A 22,989-nucleotide genomic window follows, 5' to 3' on the forward strand; every position below is an offset into this window, starting at 1 on the left:
AATATTCTATAAACACATAAAAATTAAAAAGATTAAATATTGAATTATTTCATTTAAATAAAAACAATAATATTAATATAATAAATAAAATTATTAATAATATATATATATATATATATATATATATCTTTTTATCTTTTTATCCCATTAACTTTATTCTTTAATTTTATTATTCTTCTTTTCTTTCTTAATCGATTCTTTCACTTTACATCATCACATGTACTATATCATGATAAGGAAGAAAATAAAGAATGATTTGTATCCTATCGTAGATGATGTTGATATAATTGTATTCTAGAATAGCTCCATGGGAAGTTTTGAAAAAGAAATTAATCTTTACTTTGATCATAAGCTCAATGCCATGTCAATGTATGTTTTTTATGATGATCATCTTCATATTTAACATTGTATCATAAAATAGGATCTTGCACTATCCTCCCATCCATTCAGATGGTCATACCCAAAACACTAAATACCCACTTGCACGGCTTAAACAAGAAATAAAGAGAATGAACAATGTAACTTGGATTAAGAAAGACTATTAGAGAGTCCATCATACCTTCAAGAGAGTTTAGAGTGAGTGCTTTGAGTAAGAGACTTCAATCTCGTATCCAAAACAAGCATCATTTACCAACGTAAAAGTAGATGGTTGCAGAAGCTACTCGGGAACAAGAAAAAGATTGGTAGAACAAAGAGAATGCTGTAAGACATGTTGCAACACTTGTTGATGAACCTGTCCAAGAGCTTGGTTTTGAAACATTTATAGAGAAGTTTAGATGGTGAAAGAAACAACACTAGAAGAAGTTCTGTTGCACATAGTCATGGTTTAAAATTTGTTAAAAATCGTTTTCCAAACTTGTTGATTCCGAAAAGTTCTATCAAATTACACATGCAGCAAACATACCCAAGCCAATCTAAAAAAGGGCTTCGAGTGTTGACTTGAAAATTGCAACAATAGCAAAAAAACACGAAGCATTCTTTCTCAGCGGATGTTCTAATTCTTTTTCTTCTGAGATGTAGTCTAAACTATCTTTAGCCACTGAAGTTCCAGCAGCAGCAAGACGACTTCTGAACATGTCACTGTTCTCTAAATCAGAAAATTTATCCTTAGACTCTCCCTTGAGTAGTTCTACCACATCAAGCATGGATGGTCTCTTCTCAGGTAGATCCTGAGCACAAATAAGAGCAACTAAAACAACTCTTTTAAGCTCTTCCTTCACATAATTACCATTTAGTCTTGGATCAGCAATCTTACTAAATTTCTTCTCACAAACCAATGGCAATGCCCAATCAACTATCGATCTCCTCACCGTGGAATCAAGCATTTCGGTTGGTCTTCTGCCACTAGCGAGTTCTAGAAGCAGAACACCAAAACTGTACACATCACAACTCGCTTTTGCTTTACCTAACATGGCATATTCTGGTGCAAGGTAGCCACGAGTTCCCATAACTTTTGTAGTCACATGTGTTGCCCCATCAGGGATCAACTTAGCAAACCCAAAATCAGCAACCCTGGCCTTGAAATCAGAATCTAGCAACACATTGCTTGATTTAATATCCCTGTGGATGATACGTGGTGTTGCTTGGTGGTGAAGGTACCTGAAAGTAATAAGATTTATGGATAATAAACGATAGTGGAAGAAGTTCATAAGAAAGGTGAGGTTAGTACTTACGCAATTCCTTCAGCGGAACCAATTGCGATATTCATCCGACGATTCCAATCCAGAGGGCATTTCAATGAATTATGTCCATGAAGAATAGAGTGGAGACACAGATTTTGCATATATTCATACACAATTAACCGTTTCTGTCCTTCTGCACAGTAGCCACGAAGACTGAGAAGATTCTGGTGTCGTATTCTTGCCAAGATTTCAAGTTCAACCGTAAATGTTTCAGTTATGTTGCTCTGAAACTTCAAACTTTTCACCGCAATCTGAAATGGCAAGATTTTTTAAACATATTACAGTAGATTCATTCTCAAGGGCTAGGTAAAAGGTTTTGAACATAGGTTTTTGCACCAATAACCCCAGAAACTTTGGATCATATTCTTTAGAAATCACGTCACTAGATAAATCGAAATCCTTGAAATCTAAATGAAATCCATTAAGGAAGGTAAATCAACTTCACTCACTTGATTAATATACAACCATTTGCCATTTTAGTTCAATGGAACTGCTAGGAATAAAAATGAATAATTGAATATTGTAATTCTTATCATACATCAAGGTATCATATTAATTGGTTGGAAGACTCATCATTACCAGTTGTCAAGTACGACTGAAAAAGATATAGGAAATTTCTTGAGATGTTTCAAACTATCAAAGCAGACCCCACAGAGCCGTTAAGAATGTGAATTTGTCAACACAATCGATGATGTGAAATGGTTAATGAACTCTGTGTGAATTTGTTGACACCATACTCTAAAAAAGCCTTGAGGTATTGGGTTTGCGGACTTATATGTTTCTCAATGTGTCCTTTTTAGATAATGTGAGACTTTCTTATCGTCACCCCATTTGTGGCTAAAATAAGCAAGAACAACCATAGAATATAAGACACAAAATGCAGCAGATTTGATACGACATTTCAACAACAATAGTAACTATAAGTAAATAAATATTTAAAGCATACTCATACTTGCGATCCATCCGATAGTTGGCCCCAGTACACACTGCCAAAGCCTCCTTCTCCTCGAATGTTGCCAGGTTTGAAATTATTCGTAGCAGACTTTAATTCCTCCAAAGAAAACACCCTCCATGTGGGTTGTTCTTTCCCTCTCCTTGCGCTGCATGAATAAGATTCCGATATCAAACATCTATTGAGTAAAAAATAAATTGGAAAGGCGTAATTGAGACCAAATTTCGAAGATAAAATATGCACTTTAAGAACTGTGCTGAGTATAGGATCAATGAAACATACACCTTGTTATGCTCAGAGCAGTGATCATGCTTAAATGCTCAAATCTTCTCTATTAAGTTTTCCTCTAGAGTTGTACCTGACAAACTTAACTAACCCTTAATTGATCCTTCTTACTCTAGAAGAGTCGAGATTACACAATTAAAAATATCTATCATTCATTATTTTCATCAAAATTAAACACACAAACTGAATCATACCATATAAACAAACGTCTACTTTTATCCAACAACAAAAAATAACAGAGCAAGGAATTGTCATACGCGTTCAAAACTTTTTCGAAGCAAAATCAAAAAGCCATAACTTTCACCAATGAGCCCCACCCACCTTCTCCCTTCTGTGCTTTGAAAAAAAAAACAGAAAATGCGAACAAAATAGAAACTTGAAACCGACCGACCAACCCAAACAGCTGTTGATGTTGTTCCTTTAACCTCAGACTTTTTTCTTAGGATGAATATTCAGTTCTCAGAGTAAAGACAGATAAATGAACATGTGTTGAAAAGAAATAAAGACAAGAAAATAGGAGGTGGAGAAGGAGGATGCAATGCAAAAGGTGATGGATGATTAGAGAAAACTAAAAAAAGTGGTAACAGAGAAGAAGAGAGCTTCTTTTAATCTTTTAATGGAAGTTAAACACTCGTTACTCCTCAGTCATTGTCACACTGAACTCCCCTGCAAAAGTTATTATTATTTAATCATTAAACAAAACTAAACATCTGTGGGGCCGTTTCCTTTTAAAATTTTAATTGTGCTTTGAGGGAATATAATTTAGAAATTAATGACGATAAAAAAAACCCAAATAATGAAGGATATTAGAGAAGAAAAAAGTAAAAGAAATATAAATAGAAATAAAAAAAGGTATGTTGTTTAAATAGATAAATTATTTATATGAAAATAGATAAAAAAAACTAATATATATTTATATAATTTTTTAATATGTAAAAGAGAAAATAAAAATGGTATAAAAATATTTCATAATAGTTAAAAATTCATTTTAACATAAATGCATTTAATTTTGATTTTATTATAATAATTTGTTCGGAATGTTAGTTCTTTTATTTAGTTTGTGAGGATTAAAAATGGTTAAATATAGAAAAGAGGTTTTATAAAATGAACAATTGATATTTTATTATTAAAATTGAAATTATGTATAAATATAATTTTATTAGAAATAAGTTCATTTTATAAAAATCTCTTTCTAAAAACCTTTTTTTCAGAATCTCTTATATCTTCTCTTTAAATGTTTAACTCTGCATTTCTTCTCCTTCTAGATTTTAGTATGTTTCTCGCAACAAGAGCAACAATTCTAACCTATTAGTTTTTTTGAAATAGAATAAGTTTAATTTGTGTTCTTAAGTCAAAGTTTGATCTAAATGTGTGTGGATCTTTTTCGTTTTGCATATGATTCTATGGCATTTATAGGAATTCTAATTTTGTTGTGATTCTAGTTTAGATTATTAATTTAAGCTTTTTTTTGTGTGTTTTTAGAGTGTCCTATGAGATGTAGAACTTATGAGCAATTGTAAACTAAGAAGCCCTGAAAGAGGTAAGAAAAATAGTAATAATTTCAATCTTTAATTTTGATTTATTGATATATGAATGGGATTACTTTTGAATGAGAAGTGCATTTTGAATGTATAATTTTGATTGAACTCTATAAATATGTGAATTCGAATGTGAGTTACTATTGGTCCATAAGACAGAATTTGATTTTTGTTAAAATGAGGATTGTGAACTGTGAACTTGCATGTAGAATGAGTATTTGGACTTGAGTAATGGACTACAACAGTGGCTTTTGGAATTGTTTTGGTAATTACTAAGGATTTCATAAAACATAGAGGAGTGTTGGTCCCTCCACCACTACCACCAAATCCTTTCTGCACTTCTCCAAATCTTCTCAAAAAAATTTTAATTACAAAAATATTATTTTTTACTTTAACCATATTTATTTACTTTTTTCTGGAACTCTAAATCCGTACCTCATTTTCACTCCTCCTCGCACTTTCTCTCCTTCTCCATATCCGTTTTCATTTATTTATCATTTTGATTTTGGTTCGTGGTTATTGTGTAGTTGGTCTAGGAGAGGTAAGTTTGTTGTTTGCTTCATTCATAGTATGTATGATGGATTTATGATTTTTTAATATATTGAATATATTGTGTTTGTTGTTTGATTGTTGTTGTGCTGTTGTGTGTTTTCTCTATGTGTGTATGTGTACAGAAAAATAAGATAACCGCGCAGGCCATAAATAGATGTTACATATCCGTTTGGCCCGGATGTTGATATCCATTTACGGATATGTCACGTCTATTTACGAATATGCCCCCAGTTGAGTTTAATTCTTATAGTTTGTTGCACATCTTTATTTTGGTCATGACCCGACTACACTGTATCGACTGTATTGCGTTTATTTACAGATGAAGCACGAAATAAATACGTAATATAATATTCAAAACTTAGCTTTATGTTAGACATTTTATATATCATTCCCTGGACTTAGATTCTTCAGACTTGTATTAGAGTTTTGTGGGGAGAATGTCATTATCCAGTGTATGTGATTCTTGGCAAACTAAAACAATATAGACCCTTTCTTGTTTGTGTTGCTAATCTTTCTTTTTGTGATTGCCTTGTTATTTCAAAATTCTAATTTATCTCTTACAGGTTGAGGTTATACTAGTTTATCTGTTTATATGGCATAATTTTCGTGTTACTCACGAATATTTGTGCATGGTTTATCAGTTGTCAAGCTTTAATTTTTTCCGGCCAAGTGGATCTGCAAGGCGAGGTGCCGTCTCAGGCAGCCGAGAATCTCGTGATGTAGTTGTTGGCAGCGAGACTGAGGCTTCTCGTCCTCTGACTCTGGATTCAAGTCAGGGAGCACCTCGTAAAATGTCTGTTCTTGGTGCTCAGAGAAGTTCAGCAATTAGGGACAACTTGGAGAAACACATCAAATATAAAGAATTTGGATAGGGGTGCATTCTTATAAGGGACCATTAATATATCATTAATGAAGTAGGTGGATGGGTGAAAATTTACGGGCAAAAGAGGTATGAGAGATGTAAGGATCATTTGGTGATCAAGGGAACAACACTCAACGCAGAGGTACCATGGTAGTGATTCATAAAAATTAAAAAAAAAATATTTACGAAAATATACTTAAAAATCACTGAAATATTATCAATATTTATCGTGGAGAGATTTGTATTAGAGTAGTTAATTACAAAAATTAATTAATTGAATCAGGATTGGTTATTTATACTTTACTCACACATTCTTCGAAAATCAAACTCTTTGATGCTTTGAAGAATACAGAATACAATAAATTATTCTCATCACATTACATGCTCATGTGATTTTTTTAAACATAAACTTAGTTTTGTACAAAAACTTTGTTTTAGTTTGACAAAAATCTTTCTAATTAGAACCCAATGCATCCCAATATATTATTATTATCCATGCATCTTTTTTTCTGGATTTGATTTCGACTTTGCATATTCCTTTGACTATTTTGCTAAAAAAATATAGCATTTAAATCCTATTACTCAATATCATGAAGAACACTAAAATTGTTTATTATGGGTAGAGTGGGGGTAGTTAGTTAAAGACAACTAAAAGCTAATAAGAATAGTTTGACTTGGTTTTGTGAGATCTATTTTTATGTAATATTTTCCTCACGCTTTTTAAATAAATAGTTTATATACAAGCAGGTCAATAATTAATGAAAAATAGCTTTTTATATTACTTATTCTCTAATTTTTGTGAAATTACACACAAATGCTCAGTTGCTTCATGAGTTTTGTCCCAACTTCCTTGTCATCTTTCTTATAAAAATTTTATCCAAGAGAAACTAGAAAAATTGTATGTAATATTTTCTCACAATTTCGTAATAAGAGTAGTTTTTGTATAATTTTTTCCATCATTATAAAAAACTATTAAATAAAATAATTATTTATTACTAATTTTTCATGTAAGAAACTTATTTAAAAAAGTAAAACTAGAAAAAAAAATCTATTTCATTTTATTATTATTTGAGGCATAAATTGATTAGTAGATATTTTGTTAAAGAATCTGTAAATCATGAATTCAATTTTGTGCTAAACTTATTTTAGTAAGGAAGTGAGGAGAGAGAATACATACTCCGGGAAGCCTTCGTAGACGGTACCGCTGGGCGACTCTTTAGTTTCATTCTGATCTTGTTCGAAACCGACGTGGCTGCTAATGGCAAGATCCACTGCCTTAGCGAAACCGTAGAGAGGAGGGGGATTTGGCGCAAAGCTCCTCATTGCATTCTCCACCGTCCGACCAAAACTATCAACACTGACCGGTGTTTCCAAATTTGACGTGGTACTCTTGATGTCATTCTCCACTGCGCGATCGAATCCATGGACGGAGGATACTTCCGAATTTGGCGCAGTCCCACTCCTTATGGCACTGTCCACTTCTGAACCAAATCCACCGACGCTGTATTTTCTATTTGTCGAAATTGAACCACCGCTACTTTCAATAGCCGCGTTGATTCTTCCATCCATTTACCAAGTGAAAAAAAATGTAATGTGTGTGTGCTTTTAGAGCGCAAACACACGTATGTATATATGGAGAGAGTGAGAGAGAGATGAATTGAGAAGCTGCGAGGTGATTTCAAATACAAGAGCGAGAAGTTATTGGTTAAACCCTAAACAGAAAGAGAGAGCGAGAGAAAGATGAAATGAGAAGCAATTGGTTTGGAAATGACGAGGAACCCGCGGGTAGGTGCATTTAAACTTTGAGTAGGTAATATGATATAGATTGTATTTGATTTCACACACCTAATAACCATAAAATAATATTAAAAGATTAAACTTTTGTAGTTTTTTTGAAGAAAAAAAATAGAAAAGAGCATTCTCGTATGAATGTAAAAAAATTTATGTATCTCAAAGTATCAATTTTACTTTTCTTAAACCTACCTCTGCCTAAGCATGATTTTTTTACATTCTTAAATTTTTTTAATTTATTTGTCATATTTAAATTTTTTACATTGATTTGAGAGTATCATTCTCTATTTTTTACTTTAATTTTTCTTAAAAAAAGTTAAATTTTTTTTATACTTTTATGATTATTTTATTTTTATACTCTATCAAATAAAAGTAAAAATGTGTGATGGTCTCGTTATTTTTTAAAATTTGAAAATTTATTTAGTTCATAAAAAACTATTTTATTGATGAATTTCAAACAACAAAAATTGACAATTTCTAACAGGGCATAGCATAAAAAAATATAGAAAGCAATATTGAAGAGGGAAACAAAACAACACTACACAAACTGAAAACCCCCCCAGCACTCATACAACCACACTCATGCAGCAAACATAAAACTGAAGCTGATCATAGTTCAGCATTTTCTCTCAATGGACGTTCTAATTCTTTTTCTTCTGAGATACAGTCTAATCTGTCATCAGCCAATGATGTTCCATCATTGCTTTCTGCAGCTAAAGGGTTTCTGAACATGTCACTGTTCTCTATATGAGAAAATCTATCCCTACACTCTCCCTTGAGTAGCTCTACCACATCAAGCATGGTTGGTCTCTTCTCAGGCAGATCCTGAGCAGACATAAGAGCAACTAAAACAACTCTTTTAAGCTCTTCCTCCACATAGTTACCATTTAGTCTTGGATCAGCAATTTCACCAAATTTCTTCTCACAAACCAATGGCAATGCCCAATCAACTATCGATCGCCTCACCGTGGAACTGAGCTTTTCTGTTGGTCTTCTGCCACTAGCGAGTTCTAGAAGAAGAACACCAAAACTGTACACATCACAACTCTCATTTGCTTTACCTAACATAGCATATTCTGGTGCAAGGTAGCCAATAGTTCCCTTAACTCTTGTACTCACATGTGTAGTCCAATCAGGGATCAACTTAGCAAACCCAAAATCAGCAACCCTGGCCTTGAAATCAGAATCTAGCAACACATTGCTTGATTTAATATCCCTGTGGATGATATGTGGTCTTGCTTGGTGGTGAAGGTACCTGAAAGTAATGAGATTTATGGATAAGAAACTATAGCAGAAGAAGTTCATAAGAAAAAGTCAGGTCAGTAATACTCACACAATTCCTTCAGCAGAACCAATTGCGATATTCATCCGACGATTCCAATCCAGAGAGCATTCGAATGAATGATGTCCGTGAAGATGAGAGTGGAGACTCAGATTTTGCATATATTCATACACAATTAACCGTTCCTGTCCTTCTGCACAGTAGCCACGAAGACTGAGAAGATTCTTGTGTCGAATTCTTGCTAAGATTTCAAGCTCAACTGTGAATTCTGTCTCGGCTCTGTTGCTCCAAACTTTCAATCTTTTCACCGCAATCTGAAATTCAAGATTTTTTAAACAATAAAGTGGTTATACATCACATAGATTCAATTATCAAGGTTTTTGAACAGAGGATTTTTATAGCATTATCTGATCATATTATTTAGATCAGTGACAGTAAAACAATGAGCAAAAGTAAATAAAATTTAAAGCATAGTCTTACTTGTGATCCATCCCAAAGTTGGCCCCAGTACACACTGCCAAAGCTTCCTTCTCCAAGCTTGTTGTCATAGTTGAAATTATTCGTAGCAGAGTGTAATTCCTTCAAAGAAAACACCCGCCATGTGGGTTGTTCTTTCCCTCTCCGTGCGCTGCATGAATAAGACTCTTATATCAAACATCTAATGGGCAAAAAACAAAATGAAAAGGCATAACTGAGACCAAATTTTGAAGATAAAAGATGCACTTTAAGAACTGTTCGAGTTTACGATCAATGAAACATACACCTTGGTATGCTCAGAACAGTTAATCATGCTTGAATGCTCAAATCTTCTCTCTTAGTTTTGCCTCTGGAGTTGTTCCTAACAAGCTCAACTAACCCTTGATTGATTCTTCTTACTCAAGAAGAGTCAAGATTGCACAATAAAAAATATCTAACGTTTTTTAAATTAAACACACAACTGAAACAAACATCTAATTTGATAACAAAAAAAAAAACAGAGCAAGAAAAACAGTGGAACAAGATTCATGAATTACTGTCGTACCGGTTCGAAACTTTTCCGCAGCAAAACCATGAAGCCATAATTTTCACCAACGAGCCCGACCCACCTTCTCCCTTATCTGTGCTTTGCACAACAAACACAGAAAACGCGAGCAAAATCAAAACTTGAAACCGACCCACCTTCTCCCTTCTCTGTGTTTTGCAAGAGAAGCCCAGAAAACGCGAACAAAATCAGAACTTGAAACCGACCCACCAACCAAAACAGGTGTTGATGTCGTTGTTGTTCCTTTAACCTCGGACTTGTTTCTTAGGATGGATATTCGGTTCTCAGCGTGAATGCAGATAAACGAACATGTGTTGCATGGAAACAAAGAGAAGAAAAGAGGAAGAAGATGATGATGCAATGTGAAAGGTGATGTTAAGAGAAACCCAAAAGAAAGTGCCAACAGAGAAGAAAAAGAGCTTCTGTTTAATGGAAGTTATGGCTCGTTACTCCTCTGGGTCCTTGTCACACTGAACTCCAGCTGTTGAAAATGTTAATGTTTTTTAATTATTAAAGAAAACAAAAATATGTGTGGGGCCCATTTTTCTTTTAAAATTTTAATTGTGATTTTGGAGAATTTAATTTAGACATGAATGTCAATCTTAGGATAAAAAACCGAAATAAGGAAGGTCTGTTGCTTAAATAGATAAAATTAATTATACGCAAAAAAAAGATAAAAAAATTAATTACATTCAATAATTTCTTTTAACATGTAAAAGAAAAAATAAAAATGATATAAAAAGATTTTACATTAACTAAAAGTTTCGTTTTAACATAAATAATTTCATTTTCATTTTATTATAATAATTTCGGAGTTGAGAATGTTAGCTATCTTATCTAGTTTTTTTTTGTCAGATATTTATCTAGTTTGTGTTTGAAAATTAACATTTTCATAAAATTATATTTTTGAAAAAAAAAACTAATTTTCGCTCGAAATTATTTTCGTGAAAGAATTTAACTTTTCTATGTTGTTGTTTTTAACAAAATAAATATATCATGTTTCTGCTGTAAGCTTATTTAATGTATTAAATTATTATTTTTATCAAATAGGGTATTATTGACTATTTAGTCAAAACTCATTTCACTATTTTTTTTTTTAATTCCTTCGCTTGTGGATTTGAAATTATTTAATATTCTTAGTTTATAAATTATTAAATTATTGATTATTTGAAACATATTTTACGACTATATTTGTTTCTTTTCCTCTTTCAAATTTTAGTTGTGCGTGCTTCTATAATTTCCTTTTATAACTTTTTTGTCTGGAGTACTAAATACCTATGTTTTCAAAATTCCTTTTTATTATTATTAAAGTCTAAATTTCTTCTATATTTTACTTATTTATTTTAATTATTTTTGCATACTTCTCTTACAATATTAAATATTTTATATTTATTAAGGAGGTCGAACTCAGTTGGTTAAGTAAAGATGTAAGTTGCTATGAATTTTCTAATGCACTGTCATATGCTCACATTGCTTGATGACACATTTTCCTTCTATGTTATAATATAAAATAGTTATTTAAAAATTAATATAAAAATATAATAGTGATAAAATTATATAATAAATACCCATAATAAAAAGTATATGACTTTAATTATAGTAGACAAAATTCTCATAACATGTAAATTTCTTTTTTATATACTTTAAACTCACCTTATAATTGATTATAAACTTTCAACATATATTTTTTTTATTTATAATTTTGGCATCAAACATAAAATATAATATGAAGAAAGAATATGATTTCCTCATACATCTTTTGAAAATCAAACTCTTTTATTCTTTGAAGAATACATTCTATTCTTTCCACCGAAAACATTATGGAATAAATAATTCTTATCACATTACAAGTTGATGATATATTTTTTTTAACATATACTTAGTTTTGTTCAATAATTTTGTTTTGGTTTCCAAAAATCTTTCTAAGTAGAACCTAATGTATCCCAATATATCCATGCATATATATAAATATATATATATATATATATATATATATATATATATATATATATATATATATATATATATATATATATATATATATATATATATTCTGAATATGAATTCGACCATGCATAATCCTTTATCTTACTTAAAAAAATTGCTAAAAAAAAAAAATATAGCATTTATATCTTATTACTCAATATAGGTGAAGAACACTTAAATTGTTTAGTTACTATTGGTAGAAAAAGGGGTAGTTATTTCAAGACAAATAGAAGTTAATAACAGAAGAGTTTGACTTGGTTTTATGAGATTTATTTTTTATGTATATTTTGCTGGAGTTATTTTTTAAAATAAATAGTCTACATACAACCAGGTTAAAATATCTTTATATTATTTTTTAATCATAAATAATTATGATTGTATAACATAACTTTATTATAATTTGTACAGTAATTATCTTAAAATCATATCAATGTTGATTTTTAATTCATAGCCAAACTCAGTTTTTTATAATAATTTGTACAATTAAAAAATTTTAATTCTTGGAAAAATATTTATAATTTTTTTCTATATTTATTTTAATATGATTTTAATTAACAAATGGTGGGACCAACTGGTGGGTTTATCTGGTGCATCTTTCACTTGAATAACCCACGTTTCTGTCTTATGCACCTTCTCAAATCATGTTAGAATAAATTCTCATAAAAAAATGATAAAAAATAGTACTCATAAAAATAAGAAATTGCACTTCATATTTGTAAGATAACGAGTTTCAAGTATTGACTAAAAAAATAAAATTATACTAAATTTGTATAATTAATGTAGATGATAAATAAAATATTTATTTATTTTTTTATATTTTTGTATCAAATAAAATTGGAAGTAAAACTATTTAACTTTCTTCGTTTTATTTTTAGTTTGTTGTTACTTAAAATCCTGTCAAAATATCTATATCTATATATAAAGAAAATATATATCTTTGATAATTATTTTGTAACCATTTTTTATATATTTTATTCTTATTAATATAAATTATTTTATCCTTTAAATTTTGTATTTATTTTTTTTATCATTTTTTTAAGAATATATTTGTTTATAAATTTAATAGTATTTTTTATTTTAATAATAATTAATTTTTTATTTTTTTATAATCATAGCATAAAAATGGATACATGCTTGATATAGTAAAGTACGTGTGTTTCCACTAATTATGTTTTAGTATTATAGGGTTATTTTTGTATCAGGAAATAGTTACATAAATTTACAATATTAGACCGGGTTGTTGGGCCTTTCCTAGGTGCTTGGCAGTTATTAGGCTTTGGCCCCTTTTCTTAAATCTAACCAAACTTAATATAAGCAAAATTTAGGAAAAAATATGTTACTCCTATTTCCTTTTTTAACTATCCAATATTAGTTTATGTATAGTAATTATATAAACTATATAAGAGAAGTGTTTTAGTGATAGGGTCGAGGTTAATCATCAAGTGTCGTATAAGTTGTAAAAGAATCTAAATATTTGTTTATAAGTTACTCTTTATCTTTGTAATTTGTGAATCGTGTTAGTATAATAAATGCAAAATTATTATTTTGATGTCAAAAGATATGTAATTTAAGCAGTAATAGTATAATAAATGCAAAATTATTTATCTCCTTACTTCATAGTTATATTTATAAATTTTGATATAAATTATTGACTTAATTACAGTACAATTTGAAGATAATTATACTTTAATTTAAGTCGTTTATCGTTAAAGATAATTATACTATGGCATGATTCATTCCGTCTCGTGATTGTTCAATAATAAATAAGTAATTTCTAATTAACGATTTGATCTATCTCTTATTTCATGTAATATGATAGGAGAAGTATCACCAAATAGTATGAATATTATCTATAAGTTTGCTATACTATTTTAATATTAAAGATGAGATTTCTTTGTAAAACAAATAACTTAAAATAACCAAAGTCCAAAAACAAAGACTCTTAAACTGAGACAATTAGTTATGAATTGAAGACTTTCAAATACCAAAATTAATCAATAGAAAATTATAAAAGTCACACTCATCTTGCAAGAACATTTTATATATCATAATTATAAAATTATTTTATTTATCGATTCAATAACTGATTGAATCTGTTACTACTGGGAAAGTTAGACCGACCGGCCACTAGAATAATACTCGTGAACTCTCTAACCGTTTGTTGGAGACAACTTTTGAATGTCAATGAATGCATAATTAATGAGCTAACGATCACTGTGGAACAGTTAATGTTAGCATTGATCGTCATTAAGAGATAAATTAATGGATAATATTCCTTGAAACCATATAAATAACAACTCTCTGATTTCTGATTTTGACTAGACTTGCGGAGATAAATTCTGACTTGAGCGTCTGAGTATTTCCTACAGGTCACCCCCATTTTGGGATTGAGAGAGGAAGATTCTGGAGGTAAGACAGAAGTGAGAAAGACCGATCGACAAAGGAGAAACATTCCCGAGCGGAAGCAATAGCCTTTTCCTTGTCCCATTCCAGCAGAAACAGAATCAATAAAACCTTGATCACATATTCATAGATTCCAATGATAAAGTAAGCACACAGAAAACTTCATTTTTCCTAAACAACAAAAGTTAGTTAGTTAGTTCTGCGACAATGAAACTGCGAAACTGAACCGATTATCTAAATCGTTGTGTTGAAATGCAAACGAAGAGAAACCAAGTGAGTGATGGGCTCCAGCCCAATCCTCACCCAATCGAAAGACAGAATACAAGGTCAGAGACACACGCACGTGAGCTTCACAATTTTCTTTGTCTTCATGTTTGGACCTGTTGCCTTCATCTTCTAAAAAAATTAATACAAATTGAGTTAGTTACAGTAGTTGACATCTGACACCTATCTGTCTTTTGGTGCATATACCATGTATTCAATGCATTTTTCTCATAAATATTTTAATTAAAAAATAATAAGAAATATATGTATGAATGTTTACTCATGCATAGTTTGGATTGTTTAGTTAGCCACTACATTAATTATTAAAGGTTAAGCGTTTAACTTAATTTTCCAAAATTGACTTATAAGAAAAACTAAAAATAGGTAGATTGATAACGGTCTGATAATAGATAAAACAACTGCAGAAACTTTTGAATACTTATTTTTGTATTACTGTCCATCTTAACGGAACATGTTTACCTAAAAATGTTTCTCAGAAAAACTTACAATACAGAGATCATTGTACTCATCTGAGTCGATCACCAAGATAAATCAGACTCTCATATCATATTAAGAAATAAACTTTAAGTTTAATTCAATTTCACAAAACTCACATGTAGATTTATTCTTATTTATATATTATAAATTGATTTTATCTCAAATATAGGTTAAACTTTATTCTGTATCATAAAAAAAAATATTTATAAAAAAATTATATAAAACCACCCACACTTGTAACATTAGAAGATTACTAAATGCAATATGAATGCTTTGTGACCACAGAAACCCAAAAGGCATAATAAAAAGTCACATGCAACACCAATCACAACAAAGTCTGGATTTTTTTAACTGTTAAAAAGAGAAAAATACGAAAAGAGAAAATCACGAAGTGGACGGTGAAAGAAAGAAAGGGTGTATATGAAAACTAACCTTAGCCTCACTTAGGAAACTCCGTCACCACTCCGCATTCTGTGCTTTTAATACCATTCGCATCATTATGACTTCCGCACTTCAAAAAGCTATCTCCAACGGTCATGAACGGCGCCGGTAAGCCCTCCTCCGTCAAGCGCAGGGGCAATAACCATACGGCTCCGGCCAACGGCGTTAAGGTGGCAAACGGCGCCATGGCCAAAACCGCTTCTACGCACTTCTCCGACGCCTCCTTCATGAAATGGACCGTTGCCGATGCTGTCCACGTCGCCACACACCATTGGATGCCGTGTTTGTTCGCATTGGGGCTCCTTTTCTTCATGGGCGTGGAGTACACGCTCTTCATGGTGCCGCCGTCGTCGCCGCCGTTCGACTTGGGCTTCATCGCCACGCGCCACCTCCACGCCATCCTCGAGTCGTCGCCGGACCTCAACACGCTCTTGGCCGCGCTCAATACGGTACTTCGTTTACGCTTTCTCAGATCTGAATCGATGGGATTCTTTATTGGTTCGGATTTTTCTTGTGGGTAACTGCGGAATCGACTTGTTTGAAGGAAATGCAAAATGGGCTGGTCTCAAAATCTGATCTCGCGGCGTTTTTTTTTTATTTAATTTTTTTATTTTTTGCATTATTGGCTTTTGAGACGCGTAGGTGTTTGTCGGAATGCAAACGACTTATATCTTGTGGACGTGGCTGATCGAAGGTCGCCCCAGAGCCACTATTTCAACACTGTTCATGTTCACATGTCGTGGGATTTTGGGGTACTCCACCCAGCTCCCGTTGCCTCAGGTGATCGTTCGTTCAGTTTCTATAAAACCAAAGCATAGACACATTTTCTTGGTCGTAGTTTTCTCTGATTTCGAATTTCAGTTTTTTCTTGTTAATTTGCTTAATTAATGAATGTTTCTATGACTATATTCTAGTCTTAATCAGAGAACATCACTAAAAGAGTTTTATCAAGCTTTCTCCATTTGATAATACTTACATGCAATTCAAATAATTGTGTTGTTTTTTTCTTCTTTAGAATCAACATTTTACCTTGATTCTAAAGTTAGCAGGGTATCACCAAAAGGGTTGATTATTATTATTATTATCTATCTTGTCCTAAAAGTGTTAGACGTTGTCCTTTCATTTAAGTCTTTGAAACCAGAGAAAAAGAAGGTTTTCAGAATAACTGCAATCTGGTAATTATGCAGGTCTAAACGTTTTGTATAACATTTAACTGAAGGGTATATGCCCAAAGATTGAAATAACAGCTGGTGTTGTAATTTCAGAAATTTCTTTAGTTTGAGAAAGCCATACAGTAATAGAAACAAGAGGAGATTCAACAAACCATGTAGAATGTTTTGCTTTTGATTATTCAAACTTTTTTGATTGGTTGGTTTATTTAACTTTGATGGTGAATAGGAATTTCTGGGTTCTGGTGCGGACTTCCCTGTCGGAAACGTGTCTTTTTTCTTGTTCTTTTCGGGGCACGTTGCAGGGTCGGTGATTGCTTCGTTGGACATGAGAAGGATGCAGAGGAAGGAACTGGCTTGGACTTTTGATGTGCTTAATGTTCTGCAAGCTGTGAGGTTGCTTGGTACCAGAGGCCATTACACTATTGATTTGGCCGTAGGGGTTGGTGCTGGACTTCTTTTTGATTCTTTAGCAGGCAAGTACGAATATAGCAAAAGGAAAGGCGCTGCTCTCACCACAAAGCACGATTTTTCCTGAACATTGTGCATAATATGCCAAAGATCATTTAATCATTGGAAAAAGTACACAAAAGGGTGAGACTCTTTATTGTAGAAAAGAAAAGAAAAGATCAGAGAATGATGCTATAGAAGGTAGTATCAGAATAGAAGTAGTCTTAATTACAGTGTTCTGAGTTGAGTCTGTTTTTCTTAATGCTGTCTAAGTTGGAATTCCCTTGCCATGATCCGATTGATTAAAGGAATGAAGTTTTGATTATCATTACATCAGATTTAAGATTGTGCACAGTAAATGAAGTTAAGATTTTTTAAACTTTGGATGTGTTAAAGTTTGATTTGAATGTTGTGTTTATCTGCATATGCAAGTTTCTTCTGTTTGGGCAGCAAAGTCAGAGAGATCAGAGATAGATGGATGAATGATCATATAAGGCTGCTTTTGAATAATTCACTGAGTGATGGAAGCATGAAAGGAATTAAAAAACTCCGACTTTTAATATTAAAAGAAGCATTTTGGAATGTGTAAAAATTTTACGTTCCTGCAGCTTGAATTCCAAAGTCAATTTCTTATTTATTGGTGTTGCTACTTGCAATGTCTATCATTTTATTTTTCAATATTTAGTGAGTTTTATAAAAAAATTCTAAGTCTTTGGTGTTTTTAATTAATTTCTGCTTTGGTCTTCTGAATATAGTATTATGACGGTGTATAACAAAATTTTAAACTTCACTTTCCAATAATATTAATAATAATATAATAGTAAATGATAAAATGATGGGTGCATTGGTCTATATTGATCATTCTAATTTTTTCTTTTAATTTGACTAGTCCTATCAATGTCATATTCCAAAAATTCAAATTTCACGTTCCAATTATATTATAGTAATACGTGGGAAAATTATGCGTGCATATTGATATTTTTAATTTCTTCTTGATTTGAATATTCGTATCAATTTCACATTCCAATAAATTTAAACTTCAATATTTTTATAATACGAAAAATATATTTGGGTTTTGGTTGATTCAAATAACTTTGAAATTTCGGAAGAACATGAACTAAAAAAATATTTTATTAGTCTCGAAAATATTGAGTTTTGATAAACATTCTCTCACATTGAAGGTCTTAATTTGTTTTAAAAAATAAAGGTCGTGAAAGGAATTATAACAAATGAAAATATACAGATAATAAGTTATTTTTCAAATGTATACATTGCTTATAGAATATTGTTTAACATTTACTTGTACTTATTGTGACTGCTAAAATAAACTTTTCAAAATTAAAATTGATCAAATTAATCTGAAATCAATTTTTCCTGATAAATTGAGTATGAGATGTTAGAATTATTTAATTATAAAACTAATAAATAATTTAAATCTCAAAAGGCTAGAGAAGTAAATTATTAATCTAAATTAACATAATTTATATTTTAATTTTCTTCTAAGGTCCTAAAATGAATAGATGTGACTCAAATTACGACAAGAGGATAGTAGTAAACGGTAAAGCAATGCACACATCACTATAAGATTGATCATTCAAACAACAAATTCAAACTTCAAAACTCTGATTGTACCGTATGACTGATTTTTTTATTTATCTGAGATTTAACATTTCTATATGAATACTAAATGACTGATGGTCGAAGTTTTTATTTCTGTTTATCTTTTATAGATTGGACGGATGCTCTATAAAATGAGCAACTCATGAGTCAAATATCTATTAGTCAATCACATCACAAATTGCATGTAAAGTATACTTATACGTTGTTCCAAGGTAGTTCAATTCTAATTAAAAATCTATTTTAAAACTTATAAATATTAAAGTAAAATCTATTTTAAAACTTATAAATATTAAAGTAATGTAAAGAGGTATGTAATTGTATTTATTATAAATTTAAGACTTTGTTCTGTTAATGAATCGATTATTTTACTGATTTAGTATCGAAGTGTGTTTAACAAGTATTCACCCATACTGAAGTTGAAACATTAAAGATTTATAAGAACTTTATAACAGAGACCAAAAGCGACTTAGGAGACTTCGACAAAAATGTAAGAGAGTATTTTAATTACCATTGCGAATCCAAACTGGAAACAATGATTATGAAATTGAATGAATCTTTATTACCAAGTATGTAAATTGTAGTTTGTTAATATTATGTATACTTAAACAAATTAAACTTTCAGCTAGACTGAGAGAAAGAGAAAACATGTTTTAACAGTAACAAATTAAAGAGAGAAATAATGTAGCAAAACCATAGTTTTTTCAAGACCACAACCAGACATGACAATGTTCAATTTCAAGAGTGAATTTATATACAATATACACTATCTATGTACTTAAAACCAACACAAAGTATGATCCAAATGAATATTCATGAAAAGTATAATGCTAATCCTCAGACTCAGAATCCAAATCAATTGGACATGTTCCATCATCTACATTAGCTAGTGGGTTGTACAGGTGAGAACTAGGATCTGTGCATCCTAAAACAAGATTCAGATCGCAACGATCACCCTGCATCAATGTTTTCATTCATCATTAAGAAACTGAAAGTGTTCAAGGAAAAAGAACCATGTTAAAGAGTAAAGACACTGAAGAATAGAAGAATGTTCTCACCCCTTCTTTTGACAAATTACCAATCATAGCACATCTTGATATAACTACGTTTGTGTCTGGAAATATTGCCTGCTCACATGCTCCTTCTTTACTCAGTTCATCTGCCAAACCCTGCCACATAATACAGCACACCCAGTTCAGAAAATAAAAGTACTAAATTCTCACATAATGTTATGTTGTTATTTTGTCGTGATGGATCTTTAATGGATATTCATCAAAGTTTTGTCTAAATTGTACAGTATGATCGACTGGTCTTCCGTGAGCTTCTGATCAACATTTCCAAAAGAACATTGGAAAGTTGTTTCCAATCCTAAGTTTTTATAAACCGGACGACTTCTCATTAAGCCGATCGGTGACTCTACTGTGATTCTCTATCCTATATCCGAAACATTAATTAATACGAAGAAGAGATCATAAGAAAGTTATTATAGAAATGAAGAATTTATTTAAGAAAAATCACCACAATAGGTTTCTTTGACATATGAGAGATTTGGATAGTTGTGTCATTTTGCAAATTTTGTCAGGAAGAATGTATGTGCATGTAGTCCTTGAGGTGTGTTTTTATTTATATTTCTGTTCTTATTTGTAGGTGTGCTTGTGACTTGAAGAGATTATTTTCCTATGATTTCCCGTAGAAATAATAGATAATACTCATTCCCTTACCACTTCACCAATGTTTTCTTTTGAGGTCAATAACTATAGTATTGCCACCAACTTCTTTTTTGCATAAGATTTTGTAATGTTAAATCAAATCTGAGATTATCAAACATGTATGAATCTTCCATTAGATAGCTCTATGTAAATTACCCTATTCCACTAGAGCAAGTTGATTAAGAGAGAAAAGTTGTGTCAATTACCCTATTAAAAAACTCAATTGGCTTGTTCTTTAAAGCCTTAGGAACTTCAAATTGCAGTCTGTATGGACCATCCCAGTCTACTCCATTAGTAAATGAGAAGATCAAGTTCAGAGCTGCACAAAAAAGAGATGTAAACAAGATAACATTGAATGGTTTTGTCTGCAAAGTACACACAGAAACAACAGCATCATATTACCATGCTTTGGAATGCATATCTGAATGGTATATATTGGAGCATCAGCTTTGCCTCTATTTTTTCGAAGCATAGCCCTTGGCTCACCACCGCACATAATTGGCTGATTAAAACCTCCTGGATGGATGAAATGTTACTATTCAGTCTAACTTAATCACAACTTAATTACAAAATCGACTGATATATATTATAAATTGACTTTATCTCTATTCGATATGAAACTTTTATGAAATAACTTCAAATATGATAAATTTCTAACTCAGAATAACAGTGTGTAGTTTGTCACTTGTTCTTGACACTTTCTATGTTTGTTCATGAAGAATCCAAATATTTTGCTTGCAAAACATTACCATTAAAAGCAATTCCAAATTCTTCACTAGGGACTAGTTGAGCTGCTGCTGGATTATACAAAAGCTTTAGCTTTTCTCCCTGCCAAAATTTGTAAAATATTTACTATAAGTTAATGGATTATGATGCATTTTTCAATTAGTTAACTCAAAACGTTACACTTACTGAGGTAGGAGGGAGGCCATTCATTGTTTTCCAATACACAGGAGCTCTTCCAATCTCAAACTGAGCCCAAGAAGGAAGCTTGTACCTGTAAACATTAACAGTAGATAATGCCATTATAATAAGTTTATCCAAAACTAACTTTTATTTGTATAACTTTTATGTGTTGAAAGTTCACACCAATTAAAGATAAAACTAATTTAAAACATATAAGTATATAATTGAATGCAAACCTTATTTTACAAACCGTGTGACTGAGTTAAGCTTAAAGTAGTAAATGGTATTATTAAAAGGGGGAATTCATACTCTTTAATTTCCTCAGTAGTTGTTGTTGGTGTTGCAACAGCAGCAGCACAGATCTTTTTGCTAATTTTCATATGATTTTTCTTCACAGGGTAACTTTTTGGTAATGACACATTGAGAAAAGAACTAGCTGCATGAGAAATTACTAGTTCATACAACTTTTCACTGTACAGAAAGGGATTAGAAAACTAATTGAACAAAAAGATTTGGCTATAAATTTATCAAAGAATTCAGTACTAATGAATCATCTCATGAAATTAAAAGGGTTCTAACAACTCAACAGCTACCACTAAAGTGAGAAATAATTAAAGGAAGGAATTGTGAAAAGGATCAGCGCAGATATTAAGGCTACTGTGAGAACACAACAGGTTTTAGCTTTATTAATGTTCTGATTATGATTGCTAATTTTGATTCCTACAAAGGTTTGGACTTTTAGCAGCAATCAAGGAAGATATAAACACATAAGAGTACCCATAATAAAAAAATATGCATATTCAAATCACATGGCCATTTGCAGCAAAATCTAAACTTTAGTACAAAATAAAACACTCTATAGTTGACAAAATATGGCATAAAATGAGATAAAAGAGACTGACATAGCGTGTTTGAAATGGTTGGAGACACAGGCAAACATGGCTGCGTGGAAGAAGCAAAGAAAGAAGCATTGGTTGCAGCCATTTATGTATGACAGAATATTGAAGAAGAGAAGTGAAATCTAAGAATAGAACATGTCCAAATTTATAATAGCCAAGAGATAGCAAGAGATAAATGATATTTTCCAGTGTGCGTGTAGAAAGTGGCTAGTGGCAAGCGGCATGACAGAGAAATAAAGATTTTTATAAGAAGATAATTGATAGAGCTTCATTTTAGTCAAATTTTGTAGATATTTTCTTTTTAACAAAATGTTCTCAAATCAAACATTTTTTATACAACACGTAATATTTTTTATATTTATTTCACATTATTTTTTTCTTATTTTTTATTCTTTTTAAAAATTCAAAAATTCATTTTTTTTATGATAATTTTATCTTAACGAGATACTTACTTTTTTATATATACCAACAAAAGTATTTAGTAATATAGTTATAATGTACAAGTTATATTCATTTGCAATTTTCTTTTAAAAACATTAAGGTTAGTTCATTGTTGATCAAACCATTTTTGTAATCCAACTTTTCTTGTGTAGAAGGCTAAAAAATCAGTTGGTTCAATCAATTTTTTTATATATAAATTTAAATTTTATATTTTTTATATAGTAAGTTAATGAAATAATTT

General features: G+C 31.0%; 4 protein-coding genes across 7 annotated transcripts; 1 reads left to right on the plus strand and 3 right to left on the minus strand.

Moving 5' to 3' along the window:
* Window positions 1-466: 466 nt before the first annotated feature.
* On the minus strand, window positions 467-7,632 carry LOC108320651 (PTI1-like tyrosine-protein kinase At3g15890). Of its 2 annotated transcripts, none has more exons than XM_017552144.2 (4): window positions 7,049-7,632; window positions 2,635-2,782; window positions 1,674-1,933; window positions 467-1,599 (listed from the first exon to the last, which is right to left on the minus strand). In XM_017552144.2, exons 1-4 carry the CDS (start codon window positions 7,438-7,440, stop codon window positions 915-917), a joined length of 1,485 nt encoding a protein of 494 aa, XP_017407633.1. In that variant the 5' UTR covers window positions 7,441-7,632; the 3' UTR covers window positions 467-914. The 2 variants fall into 2 exon arrangements, with proteins under 2 accessions (XP_017407633.1, XP_052724762.1); XM_052868802.1 differs by lacking the exon at window positions 7,049-7,632 and adding an exon at window positions 2,919-3,169 and having other exon boundaries at window positions 468-1,599.
* A 516-nt stretch (window positions 7,633-8,148) lies between these two features.
* LOC108320550 (PTI1-like tyrosine-protein kinase At3g15890) lies at window positions 8,149-10,385 on the minus strand. Its single transcript, XM_017551996.2, has 4 exons — window positions 9,966-10,385; window positions 9,425-9,572; window positions 8,996-9,258; window positions 8,149-8,917 (listed from the first exon to the last, which is right to left on the minus strand). The coding sequence occupies exons 1-4, from the start codon at window positions 10,001-10,003 to the stop codon at window positions 8,272-8,274; spliced, it is 1,095 nt and encodes a 364-aa protein (XP_017407485.1). The 5' UTR covers window positions 10,004-10,385; the 3' UTR covers window positions 8,149-8,271.
* Window positions 10,386-15,497: 5,112 nt separating this feature from the next.
* LOC108320478 (phosphatidylcholine:diacylglycerol cholinephosphotransferase 1) lies at window positions 15,498-17,507 on the plus strand. The gene is made up of 3 exons (XM_017551899.2): window positions 15,498-16,006; window positions 16,200-16,337; window positions 16,956-17,507. The coding sequence occupies exons 1-3, from the start codon at window positions 15,653-15,655 to the stop codon at window positions 17,262-17,264; spliced, it is 801 nt and encodes a 266-aa protein (XP_017407388.1). The 5' UTR covers window positions 15,498-15,652; the 3' UTR covers window positions 17,265-17,507.
* A 1,971-nt stretch (window positions 17,508-19,478) lies between these two features.
* Window positions 19,479-22,491, minus strand: LOC108320644 (protein POST-ILLUMINATION CHLOROPHYLL FLUORESCENCE INCREASE, chloroplastic). Of its 3 annotated transcripts, none has more exons than XM_017552134.2 (8): window positions 22,311-22,491; window positions 21,718-21,844; window positions 21,415-21,499; window positions 21,252-21,330; window positions 20,905-21,018; window positions 20,709-20,821; window positions 19,852-19,962; window positions 19,479-19,749 (listed from the first exon to the last, which is right to left on the minus strand). In XM_017552134.2, exons 1-8 carry the CDS (start codon window positions 22,390-22,392, stop codon window positions 19,624-19,626), a joined length of 837 nt encoding a protein of 278 aa, XP_017407623.1. In that variant the 5' UTR covers window positions 22,393-22,491; the 3' UTR covers window positions 19,479-19,623. The 3 variants fall into 3 exon arrangements, with proteins under 3 accessions (XP_017407623.1, XP_017407624.1, XP_052724763.1); XM_017552135.2 differs by having other exon boundaries at window positions 21,718-21,879; window positions 22,311-22,485; XM_052868803.1 differs by lacking the exon at window positions 21,718-21,844 and having other exon boundaries at window positions 22,311-22,481.
* Between the last annotated feature and the right edge of the window lie 498 nt (window positions 22,492-22,989).

This window comes from Vigna angularis, chromosome 9 (genome assembly GCF_016808095.1).
Source record: "Vigna angularis cultivar LongXiaoDou No.4 chromosome 9, ASM1680809v1, whole genome shotgun sequence".
Classification (NCBI taxonomy): domain Eukaryota; kingdom Viridiplantae; phylum Streptophyta; class Magnoliopsida; order Fabales; family Fabaceae; genus Vigna; species Vigna angularis.

Coding starts and splice junctions, on each gene's coding strand:
- LOC108320651 (XM_017552144.2), bottom strand. CDS start 7,440: ATGGATGGAAGAATCAACGCGGCTATTGAAAGTAGCGGTGGTTCAATT. Junction 2,783..7,048: donor GTCTACGAAGGCTTCCCGGA/GTATGTATTCTC, acceptor TTATTCATGCAG/CGCAAGGAGAGGGAAAGAAC. Junction 1,934..2,634: donor AACTATCGGATGGATCGCAA/GTATGAGTATGC, acceptor TTGCCATTTCAG/ATTGCGGTGAAAAGTTTGAA.
- LOC108320550 (XM_017551996.2), bottom strand. CDS start 10,003: ATGGCTTCATGGTTTTGCTGCGGAAAAGTTTCGAACCG. Junction 9,573..9,965: donor TGCGGAAAAGTTTCGAACCG/GTACGACAGTAA, acceptor TTATTCATGCAG/CGCACGGAGAGGGAAAGAAC. Junction 8,918..8,995: donor GGTTCTGCTGAAGGAATTGT/GTGAGTATTACT, acceptor CATTACTTTCAG/GTACCTTCACCACCAAGCAA.
- LOC108320478 (XM_017551899.2), top strand. CDS start 15,653: ATGAACGGCGCCGGTAAGCCCTCCTCCGTCAAGCGCAGGGGCAATAAC. Junction 16,007..16,199: donor TCTTGGCCGCGCTCAATACG/GTACTTCGTTTA, acceptor TGAGACGCGTAG/GTGTTTGTCGGAATGCAAAC. Junction 16,338..16,955: donor CCCAGCTCCCGTTGCCTCAG/GTGATCGTTCGT, acceptor GATGGTGAATAG/GAATTTCTGGGTTCTGGTGC.
- LOC108320644 (XM_017552134.2), bottom strand. CDS start 22,392: ATGGCTGCAACCAATGCTTCTTTCTTTGCTTCTTCCACGCAGCCATGT. Junction 21,500..21,717: donor ACTACTGAGGAAATTAAAGA/GTATGAATTCCC, acceptor TAATGTTTACAG/GTACAAGCTTCCTTCTTGGG. Junction 21,331..21,414: donor ATGGCCTCCCTCCTACCTCA/GTAAGTGTAACG, acceptor AAATTTTGGCAG/GGAGAAAAGCTAAAGCTTTT.